This window comes from Cupressus sempervirens, chromosome 4, assembly GCF_028749045.1.
Source record: "Cupressus sempervirens isolate cs-2001-9-10 chromosome 4, ASM2874904v1, whole genome shotgun sequence".
Lineage (NCBI taxonomy): Eukaryota > Viridiplantae > Streptophyta > Pinopsida > Cupressales > Cupressaceae > Cupressus > Cupressus sempervirens.
In genome coordinates this window covers 62,040,175-62,052,718 of record NC_143121.1, presented here as the reverse complement: position 1 = coordinate 62,052,718, position 12,544 = coordinate 62,040,175, and the positions used below count along the sequence as shown (strand labels likewise).

General features: G+C 36.4%; 1 protein-coding gene across 1 annotated transcript in view; it reads right to left on the bottom strand.

Moving 5' to 3' along the window:
- LOC149559946 (protein LEAD-SENSITIVE 1-like) overlaps positions 1-9,690 on the bottom strand; it is a 72,925-nt gene extending 63,235 nt beyond the window's left edge. The window contains exon 1 of the mRNA XM_089824372.1: positions 9,362-9,690. Within this exon, the coding sequence (XP_089680498.1) occupies positions 9,362-9,455 (94 nt within the window). The 5' untranslated portion in view covers positions 9,456-9,690. The remainder of the gene's footprint in view (positions 1-9,361) is intronic.
- Between the last annotated feature and the right edge of the window lie 2,854 nt (positions 9,691-12,544).

Genomic DNA, 12,544 nt, shown 5'->3' with positions numbered 1-12,544 from the left:
ATCAAAATTGTGTTGCTCGATCATCAACTCATCCATCTTTTCTATGCCAAATTGCGCCATGCTTTGTTTTTTCTTATATCAATATTTCTACCACCCTAGGGTCAAACCCCGACTAACTGCCAAGTGAGATCCATGTATGCAACATTTGAAATTTCGTTGAACCCTTTTAACTCTCGATGTCATGATCTCATGATACACTGGAGAAGAAGCCCTTCGTATTATCTTTGAAGGCATTGGCTTTACGATCTTACAATCATCAAAAATTAAACCCTTTATCGTAGCATCGTAAGCCTTGGAAATGGCTTCTACGACCATACGATATCTTAGTTACTGTGACATCGAAACATACCTTTTAGCCTCTTATGATCCTACGACCACGGTTTACACTCCTTTGGCATAGCATCTTAACCCATTTTCATTTGCCTTGTTGTAGCTTCGGTAGTTATCCTTTTAAACCCTTACGATGTCATGATACAGCTTTGGTGGAACATCGCCGTGCTCCATCTTCTATGACTTACGATCTTACAATCGCAACACACTTCGTCTTGTCATAGCCCTTTATACTTATCTTTAAGATCTTATGCTCAGCATCCATCGTAGCTTTGAAAGCTCCCTTGGTTAGCCTTCGCGATCTCATGATCACACTACACTTCGTAAGATCAAGAGAAAGAATTACCACGTGCTCTTTACTTTACCCTTATGCGCTTTACTTTTCTCATCGTACGATCGTAACATGTATTTGACTATTTTTTGAATGAGCGATAACAGTTAAAACTTTTTGCTTTGATCGATAACCTGACTCCTTCAAAACCCTGAAACTTTACCTTTTCATATCTTTATGATCGCATGATCATACAATCCTACAATGAAGCGTAGCATCTCGACACTGAAACAGTAGACCTACAATCCTACAATACCCTCCGTATCATCTCAGTTCATATAATCCATCTTCCTAATCTCACGACAACATTGTAACATCATAACACATCACCTTGACCTTTCCGACTATATGGCTGATCGTAACATCTCAGGACCATTACATTTCCTTACGATCTCGCGACTAAGCGTGAGATCATAACCCCATTCTTTTACGGTTGAGCGAAATCAAATGAATGCATCATTCCTCTTATGATCAATAATCCTCCGAAAGCTTGAACTTTGGCTCTCCATGCAATCCTGCAAAGCTACGATGCTACGACCAAACATGAATCGCCTCATCGCAACTTACTGTTGGGTGCATTTTTTAATGAGATATCGAATGAATTTACATTTTCTTTATCAATCAAATATCATAACTCATTCAAAACCTGAGCCTACCATTTTTATTGACCTTTCATCATTCCTAGAGTGTAGCACGTGTCAGCTTGTGATTTGTTTACCTCTGCTCTGGCTTCACTATCTGGGCCCACTAGGACACGTGTCCTCACATCGTATTCTCGCTTTGTTTAAACTTCTTGCATCTTCAAAATGCAGGAATACAACAATCATCGATCTTCATCATTTGATGGTCCTAAAATATTGAACATTGTCGATCTAGCCAACATCTCTTATCCAATCAGAGACAACTCGTCTACCATATCGCTCTAACATTGAACTACCACATCATACAAGTTGATCCACATGGCAACCAGTTACATCTTCACAACCATAACCCTTGGTTATCCTTTAACTCCAGCGATCATGCGATCCAGTGCATTTCGTCATTTCGTGACTCAAACCCAAGGTCAGCCTTAACCCCATGCAATCTTGCGACTAAAGACAGAACTTAACTGCTCAGTTTCCAATCGCACAATCGCAACTCAAAATATAACTACATTTAAAACCTTGTGAACATGCGATGTGCATTCTATTTGACTATTGGATGACCTTCGTGGCTTCGCAACTTGACTTCGATCTTGACTGAGTTGACCAATGATCATGAGATGGAACAAATTTTAATTGTTGCTGTCATGACCTCGAGCCCATTGGTACACATGTCAGAAGGGCGTATCCCTATTTTGATTAAACTTTGAGCACCTTCAAAATGCAAGCATACGCCTACCGTGGATCTTGGAAGATCTAACAGCCAGGAAACAAGTACTATCTGCATAGCTTTGAACTAAAAAGGGCCCCGTCGGGACAGGTGGCAATCAATCGCACCATCGCGACTTGAAATCTTTAACTTAGCACAAACCCTGCAACCACGTGATCCATTGCAAATGCCCCATTGCCACCTTAACCGCAGGTTATCCTTAATCCACTATGACATTGCGAACGCTCTGCAACTTAGACCATCTGATTAACCCATTTGCACAGTCGCAACATAAGATGTAACTACACCATAAAACCGCGCAAAGCTGCAACAACCACACCATAACCTTTGATCGCCCAGTCGCAACACAAAATCCCATCATGCCAGAATAAGCAGCGACCATGCGATCAATGAAATCACTTCTTCGCACCAAAAACCATGCAATGAGTCTTAACTGCTACGAAACTGCGCAAACCTAAAATGTAACCATTTCGCTCCTTCGCACCCATGAATAAGGTTAGCAGTTAAAAGGTAGCGAAGTTGCGCCTAGTAGCTTTTTGCAATATCGCAACTTAAGATATGTTAGGAGCAAGGCAACATATAACAAGGCAATATGACCAAAACTTAGGGGTATGAAATATATGCATCATTTTTATGTATCCCTCTTCAAAAGGTTTTAAAAACAAAACCTTGACGAAACAAAAGACAAGGCAAAGCCCTAGGGTTTAAACATGAATGATAGTTTTTTTTTAAACCCTAGGCAGTCTAGGCAGAGAATTTCCTAATTTCACAGGTTTTTTGCAAAATTTAGGTAAGCTAATAATCAGGCCAACAGATTTCTTAGCAGTAATTTGGACTTGATATGAAAATGTGAAATTTAAGTATATAACAAACTGATGTTGTTTTGCAAGGTGAAATGGTGATCGAGTGGAGGAGATGAGGCTCGAGTAGAAGTTCAGGAGGAGGAGACATGAGGCTAGATGACTCAAGTGTGAACATGATTTCAACATTAAGGACAACATGGAGAACTCAAAACATCGAGCAAGCGGGAGGCTTCCAAGTTGAAGATCAAGTCAAGATGCAAATCCAAATCCAAATTTGAGGCATCCAAATTGAAATGCAAAGTGCAACATCGTAATCAAGTCAACAATTCAAAGATAAGAAATCATTACAAATTGAGTTTCCTTCAAAAATCCAAATTCAATTGGATCAATCCAACTCTATGAAACACTTATAGCACCTCTACGAGATCAAGGCCAAGACACCAAAATCTCTAGTAGAAGCAAGTTGTAATAATTGCCATGAAAAGATTTCCTAAAGATGGAGAAAATTTTTGAAGATGAAGTATTTAGGAATCTGCCATCACAATTGAATGTTTGATAATGTTGATTATAAAGAGATATTTTCCCATCACCAAGGGATTAATCAAGTTTATAAGAAAAGCATGTTGAGGTGGCACCCACTCATCTTCAACAAAATAGAAGACCCCAGTTGCACATATCCAAGAGCATCCAATCAAATCATGCCAAGTGAACATGTGGAGTCCACATAATGCTTCTACCTAACCCATTTTCTTATTGGTCAATCAAAAGCATTATAATTTTCACGTTGGCCCATAAGGTAGTGCCCAATTGTAATTGGTCACCATTTAATGCTTATAACAATTAGTTATATTAGGGTTTTGTTGGCACAGTCTTGGACCTTGATCTTGACCATCCATTCTTGGAGCCTCTATAAAAGGCCAACTTGAATTGTTTGTAAGGAAAGGAGAGACTTGTTGAAATTGTTGATATAATGGTACCAAGATTTTTCATAATTCATTGTCGGTCTTCATTATTAGAGTTAAATCTCTCTATTTTTGTTTTTCTCTACCATAGATTATTTTTTCTATTTCTAATGGTCACTCCTCTTCTATGTTTCCATATTCTTTCTCTACTCAATATGGAAAATTTCTCCTTTTGTTTCTCTTTAGAATATTCCTATTTCTCTCTCTCTCTCTCTCTCTCTCTCTCTCTTTGTTCATTATAAAAACATTCTTGTGTATACTTGTATATATAGATTATTTGTGATCTATATTTAATAAAAAATTCATTATTTCACCATACTATGGTATCAGAGCTATTTTTGTCAAAAATTAATAATTTCATTATTGAAATTTCCTGAGTTATTTTTCAAAATAGGCTTTAAAAATCTTTGATTTCTTCATGAAATTTTTTACTCATAAGGTTTTTGAAATCCTTTTGCCTCAGTGTGTTCATTTTATTTTTTCTACACGAGTTGTGGCTCTATATGGTCATTGTCGTGAGTTTCTTGCAAGTTGTTTTTGGTATTTTCCACATCTATTCGCACTGATTCTAAGTATTTGATCATGTTTTTTCTGAAAAGAATCATTTATTTTGCTCATTTCTTGAGCCTATGGTCATTATTTTCATTATTCTACCACTCCAACACCTCTTCTAGCCACAACAAAGGACTCCTAGATAGTTTTGCTAGGTTTTATGAGTTTTTCTCACAATTTCCTTCCTGGCCTTTAAAGCTTTTGTAAACTTCGATGGTTCCTTCTTTTGTGATTCTTCCTTTTGCATCTTCTATCTGCAAAGATTTGACCATAAAAGTGGTCATTTTTGGCTCAACAATGGTGTTTGTTGGACCTCTTTGAACTATACATCCTCATTTGTCTACAAATGCCATTTTCTGCTGGTTATTTAGTCAACCATAGCCACCAACTAGGTCTTTCTTCAAATATTCTAGTTTTCTTTGTCAAAAAAAATGTGTTTCTACATTTGTGGTGGGTTTTTCAAACCATCATCTAGGTTGCCTTCATTTTTTTGGGTGCATCATTTTTCGTGCCTCAATTTTCAAGCTAGTGGGTTCAAAATCTAACATCAGATTCTTTTTGCATTTTGAACACTCTTGTGGGTGTCTTTCATTTTTTCTGGGTCTTCAGTCAATTTGCCTTGGAGTTTGTGCCTTTTCAAATATTCACATTTAAATGCATCAAAAAAAGTGTATGGCATCTCTCACCAATCTTCTATAGAAAGACAATCAATAATTCAACAGAAAGAACTACAACACTTGGAAGCAGAGAATAATGACAATCTTCAAGTACCATCACCTTGAGGCAGTTGTTCTTGGTACTAAGACTCATCCTACCACAATCAATGCTACTCAAGAGAAGTTTGATGAGCATAACCATAAAGCAATTATGCTCATTAAGTTTTCAGTTACAGATGATCCATTGTCTCAAGTGTCATCCGACAAGACAGCTACAGAGATCTGGACTACACTGAAGGATCTCCACAAGACATCAGACAAAAGCAAAGCTTTCTTTCTGAAATATCAGCTATTCTCTATTATTATGGATAAGCACATGTCCTTACAAGAATATCTTCTAAAGATTAAGGTCATCAAAGATCAACTTGATGCCATTGGGCATACAATGGAGGAAAAGGATATGGTAATCATTACTCTGAAAAAGTCTGATGTCTTGTTTTCAGTAATTGTGAAGCAGTTATGCTCATTAAGTTTTCAATTACTAATGATCAGCTGCCTCAAGTGTCATCCGGCAAGACAGCTACAGAGATCTAGACTACACTGAAGGATCTCCAGAAGACATCAGACAAAAGCAAAGCTTTCTTTTTGAAATATCAGTTATTCTCTATTATTATGGATAAGTGCATGTCCTTACAGGAATATCCTCACAAGGATTTACCAGAACAAGCATTTACTCCTTCATCCTCCTTTCAACAAGCATTTACAACCCAATCCTTTCATAGGGATAAAAGCCCACCTCAATCATCAACTCAATCTTAGGATAGCTCCAAGAAGAAGCAAATTCGGTGCAACTATTGCCACAAATTTGGTCATGTAATCCGAGATTGCAGGACTTGCATTGCTTCTGAATAGTGAAAGTAGAGAAAGTCTCATCCACAGACTAATAATGTAGAATATATAGAGCTCACTGATCAACATGAGTCTTCCTTTTATGCCAACTAAGGATTCCCTTGCAGACTTTTGTTTTGAAGTTAGATTGACCATTAAAGGAGGTTATTAGAGTTAAATCTCTTTATTTTTGTTCTTCTCTTCCATAGATTTATTTCTATTTCTAATGGTCCCTCCTCTTCTATGTTTCCATATTCTCTCTCTATTCAAGATGGAAACTCTTTTCCTATCTCTCTTCAAAATGTTTCTAATTCTCTCTCTTAGTTCGGTGTAAAAACAATCTTGTGTATACTTGTATATATAGATCATTTATGATCTTTGTTTAATAACACATTCATTATTTTACCATAATATTCATGGTGGATTACTTGTATCATTTTGGAGTATTGCATGGTTTCTAGGTTTCCTCACTTACAATAGATTTCATTATTGTTGAGTAGTAGTAGCTGAGTTGGATGAAAGTAATTGGGAATCCATCTTTGTGGCACTTGCTCTATCCATAACACTAGCAATTCGCTGATTGAAAGTGTTCCTTGTGTGGTCAACTAGAATTATCACACATGCTTTACTTCGAGTATTGCTTACACATTCATTGGCCTTCATTGATGGTCTTTATGTATGATGACAGTTTGAACATCTTACATTCACCATAAGAGATGCACGTGCTTGGTGTAGTTGATGAAAAGATCAAGTCTAATAGAGTAACAAAGATGTTCACAATTTCTTGCATCATAGGATTAGATTAGATTCCTAAACCCTTGTCTATTTGTGATTTGTTTGGTTAGAAATACTTGAAGTAGTTGATATCCATTGAACGAATAGTGTAAGTCCCTTTGTGATACCTAGCATATCACATCACAAAGCTGAGTGAAAGTCCACAATTAGAAGGAACCTTGGAGTTGTCTCATTTGATCTCTCTCACACACACACACACACACACACAATATACATATATATATATGTAGTTTAGCATATGAGCTTCCTTGCTCAAGAGAAAGATGTTGACTTTTTGGTTTCATCCTGACATGCTAAGTATTCGATTCTACATGTTGAAGCGGTCAGAAAACTTAAATCAATGTCTACATGGGTCAAAGAATAAGGATACAGCTATAGTATATATAAATTTGCTTAACAGAAATGGTGGATATGGGACAAGGACATGATCCACATTGTTATAATGAAGTTTCTATCAACCATGATTGTAAATCTATCTAGCATCAAGTTTCCCCATTATATTTTTCTAGTATCTTTCCTTCTTCATTACCATACTAATCTCCAACTAGTCATTTATATTAATACTTTTCCCCATTGCCCATATGTCCAATGCCTTGTAATCCAGAATTTCAAATGCACTTAGAGATCTCTTGGTATTAAATAGTTCAAAATTCAAATCATTATCATATTCCTTTCAGCATCCACTAGTATCTGAACTTGTATGATATGTTTTCAAGCATGGACATGTATAAAATATTGATTACTATTCCTTCTCATCTTCATCTACAGAGTTTGAATCACCACATGTTCACTATCTTCTCCAATTCCACGCCAAGTTTACCTTGTCTTACTAAACGAAAAACACTGATCAGATCCCATGTGAGCTATTCTTTTGTTCTCAATCAAGTACCTGGTAAACTGATTTACATAAAATCCCTGTTGATGTTCAATGCTGTTAGAGAAGTCAAAAAGTTGTGGTTGCTATTCCAGTTGAAGGCTGATCGGAAAATTGCAAAGGACTAAAATAGGCACTTTCATTCAACTTTGCAAGAATTGATATCTCTCTAACATCCCACGCAAATCCTCAAGTGGTATTTTCATGAAACTTTGAGTTTGCAAGAATAGATATGCCTCCCACCTGCCATTCACATCCTCAGCAGATGTTTTCAAGTACAATTCAATAAAAAGGTAAAGTTTCCTTGATTACTTTATGGAAATGCATCTCATGTTCCTTCATAAAATAAAAGTTTACGCATACCTACAAGTATGTTTACATAGAAAATCTCTTCCTAACAAAGCTAAAGTGAACATTTAAGCCTGTACCTGGAAAGGAAATAAACCAACTTCTTTAAGAAAAGACTTGTAATTATCTTTTAGCAGCAAAGTCAGCAACAACTAGCTCAAATGCCCAAATTTTCTAAGGGGATGAATCCTCATGAAATACCGACCTATGCCTTAGTTTCCACAGGAACCAATAGAACTGAATACCATATTAGTATATTACTTGCAACTGTATGTGATAATCCAAGTCTGCCAAAGGTGAGATCCACTCTAAGACAGGTGGAATTGGTGACTACCTAACTTCTGCGAAAAGTATAATGCTGTAAGATGCGCTGGGAAATTATAGCAAAGGAAGCTAATAAAAGCCCAATCTATTTGCATGCTGCAGGTTCTGACTCGTATTAATAGATACTCAGCAATCCAATAATATGATAAAATGCCTCTACGAGATGAACGAACTTTAATTGTAAAGCATCTTGGTATTCTTAATGGAGGTTTATATTCAAATCCCTTTGATGTATGTTAAGTGTTTTACATACAAACATTGAAATGTTTAATCAAGTAAAATATCACATCCAAATGAGGGTCAGGCCTACCGAAAGAATGAGGGCAGTTGCAAGTTTTTGATAAACATGACCGGAAGGATACCTCTCCATCATCACATTAAGCTATGTACACATAGGAAAATCGACTACCACAACCAATTGTGAGTGGGCTTGCTGAGCAGAATGAGACCACTTGCGATTCCTGAGCAGGATGAGACCAGTTACGATTCCTAAGTAAATTTGACAGTAGAGATACAACTCAGTCATCACATTTGAAATAGATGGGCACCTTGACAGGTGATTTCACCAATAAAATAAATGATAAAATGCCCACTCTTCTGCATGACTTGATCAGTGTGTATCGCTTCTAGATATTTACTAATGCCCTGTACTTTCAGACATAGTTCTATTAACGTGGATGGAAACTACCATATAAATTAACTTGAATCGCTTTGCAGACTATATTTGATTTGTCCTTTTTACAGACTGATATATCTGTTTACGAGTTGGGCCAATTCAGATGAGCAACTGCTGCTTCAATATGACTTGAAGCGCTTGAACAGAACCAACTAAATTAATTGTTAAGAGGGATTTGGAATAATATTTTAGTGTTATTATATAACACCCAGCTTCTAATTACATTTTCATTTTGCATATTTAGCTATGTTTCTGCAACTAATGGGGTATGCCAACCTTATATGTTTAACGCCTTTGATGGTCATCTACTTCTGATAAGGTTAAATAAGGAAAATTCCAAGACAAAATACATTGAGGAAAGCAAAAAAGGAAAAAAATGTTCTAAATTCTCGCCGACTACTGATGATGAAAAATAAGCAAACATTGGAAAAGCAATGGGAAACGAGGGTACCGTGATGAGAATAGGAGTAGGCTACCCTCCATGAATAAACATGGTCTCCTGGTCGGAGATCTTCTTTGCTGATCCTAGTGGAAAGCACTCCCATGATTAAGATTGTAATAGTTGAAGACAATATTAAACTCTTCTGCTGATTTCTAAACTGAAATCAGAAGAAGTATCAATGCTTCAAAAATTTTCATTTGCTCTCCCATTCGCTGGTTTTAGAGGGACTCCGATTCTAATATTTTGTGGCAGATGGCGGATAATTCATTACTTCCCTCTTAAGAATGCTCGTTCGCTCTATATTCCCAATCATGCTTTTGTTTGAGTGATAAGTCGGTGAGGTTTTAAAGCTGGCTTAGTTAAAAGAAGTGTACTACTGTCCCGTAGAAAAATGAGACGTTTTTATGTAAGTTGACATCCTTAAACAAATTGATTTGGAAGTTCTCTTCCTAACATTGAGTATAATTTGATTTGGAAGTTGTTTTCGTAACATTGAGTATAATTTGAAATGTTGATGAAAAAATTAACATAGTAAAAGCTAGATATAGAGAATGTGATTTTGATTTTTGAGTATTTATTGAATTTTTTTTACAGTCATCAAATATTGAAAGGTCAAAAAGTGGTCATTTCAAAGAGTTCTCAAAAGGAGACTCTTAATTTACCAATAACAGTCCTTAAATTAATCGAAAAAAAAAAAATACTTCCCCAATTAACAAGTATAATAATAACAAAATATAATCTGAAGCGAATGTGCCTTGCTCACATTGCATACTTTAGCATTAAAAAGAGATCTTACTAAAGTCATTCAACACCTTGTGTTAATTGTTAAAGATCCCTTGAAAATCAAGGGAACGATGGGAATGGGATCTCTGCAATGGTCAATTGCAAGTGGAATCTCAAAGGAACGGGATAAGAGTGGTAACAGTTTGGATAGGCAAGGACATGGGCCTAGTGGTGAAGGTGCAAAGTGGAGATGTGGCTTTAGGAGGCATTTGGGTTTCGATTATAGCGAGAGACCGAGCCTGCACTAGCCTTTTAATAAATGGGTGCAACTATTGGCATTAAGTCATGTTTGTCATTAGTGATAACACTTATTTAGATTTTGTATGGTTACCAAGCTCTTTGTTCAATATTCAATGGTTACCAAGTTTCACAGTTCATATCGAGCATTGTAGTGGTTACCGAGTGAATACAGGCAGAATGGAGTCCAGCAGTTCAGACCGGGCAATTCAATTCTTACCGAGCAATCAGTGGTTACCAAGCTTCGCAGTGTCTATTGAGTCATCATTTTTTGTGATGTGAAGCCTGTGTTAACCAAGTGATGGGATGATGAGTGTTTATCGAGTGCAAGCATGGTATTCAGTTTCTACCGAGTGACACTATATCTACCGAGTCTCCAATGTTCACCAAGTTCAAAGCTACGCTGAGTGATTAGTATGGATCAAGCCTCTACTTCTACCGAATGCATGATGATGTCGAGTAATGCAGTAGATGTCGAGTATCAAAACTTCACCAAGTCAGCTTTCAAAACCCAAGTTTCTACATTTGGGCCGACTCAATAATATTGGTGTTATCTTGTGTTTTAGCCGACCTTGTAATTATGAGAATTGGGTTGGTATATATGTAATGTATTGTATCATACCCAAGAATAAAGTAGTGATTTTTTTGAGGAGAGTGAAAGTGAATGTGATGATCAGCATGCGAATGTGAATCAACAGCAGAGTGTTGTGCAAGGTCAAAATCAAAAGCAGTCAAGTAACATCTATTACAAAGAGATGATCAATACTTCAAAGATCTAAATTAGTAATTCAATTGTAAGTCAGATCTACTATTTCATCCTAATAGGTGAATTAGCTTCAAATCCTTTAACAGGGTAGACTTAACAGTCTTTGCTTAAATATCTTTACTGAGTGCATACTTCATTGTATGTTTGTAAAACCTCTAACAAGGTGGATCTAGCAGTCCTAATTGCTCCTAATAGAGTAGATCATCAAAAGTGATCATTGTAAGTCTTAACAGGCCAACTTTATACTGTAATTGAAGTTTTGTGGGTATCATCCCCACCCCAGTTTTACTTTCTATTTGGAAGGTTTCTAAGTCACCAAATATTGTGTTCAAAGTGTTTTGTGCTTTCAGTTTTCTCATGCATGCAGTAGATTAGATCTATTAATGGTAAATGGATTATGTTATTAAGTGTTGAATTTGTTCAAAAATTTTGAGGTTATTGATTCACCCCTCCCCTCTCAGTAATTTAGCTAGTCTTGATTATTTCCAACAATTGGTATCAGAGCTTTGTAGTTCTCAAGATAAAGTTTGACAGCTTGAGCAAAGATCAAGGACAATAGAGATATTTAGACTTGACAAAGCTATTGATAATGAAAAGCTAGATCTGGAGATGGTCATAGCTCAACTCAAGGAAGCAAAAGAGCATCTTTCCCAATCCCTAAAAAGAAGGAAGGAACTTGCAAAACAGATGAATGACCACCAGTATGTTGAAGAAGATTGAAGACTTTTTCCCCTTCAAATGAAGCAAATAATGCAATCAAAGAACTCCTAGAAAATAATGGCTCCCTGCAAGAAGAAGTAAGGAAATTGAGAAGAGAACAAGAAATCCAGTCAATAAGATTGTGTGAAATTTTGGAACGGAGAAATAAGGAAAATGAAGACTTGGAGGCAAGGAACAATAAAACTCAAAATCAATCCCTTCAATAAGAAAGTCTTATCAATTAGCTCTCCAATGCAAATGAAGAAATCATGAGTTTGAGATCTAAAAATGAAAGGTTAAGGAATGATTTAAGCATTGAAAAGAAAATCAATCAAAGGTTGAAAGTCGATCTAAATTTTGAGAAGCAACTCAATGAAAGAATAATGAAATCCCAAGCAGATATGGATCAATTGAATCAACAAAATGAACAGAATCTTTATAGGCAAAAGGGTAAAGCAGGACTCAGATACAGAGAAGAAGGTGAATCTTCCAAACAAGGTGCTCAAAGGAATCAAAGACCTACTTGCAATCACTGTGGTAAGGTAGGTCATACATCAAACAAATGTTGGAGCAATGGAAAGGCAAAATTCAATGGAAAATGCTACAATTACAGTCAGCATGGTCATAAAGCTAATGAATGCAAGGAGAAACCAAAGTTTGAAGGCAAATGTCACAAATGCAAGAAACAAGCTCACAAGGCATCTAAA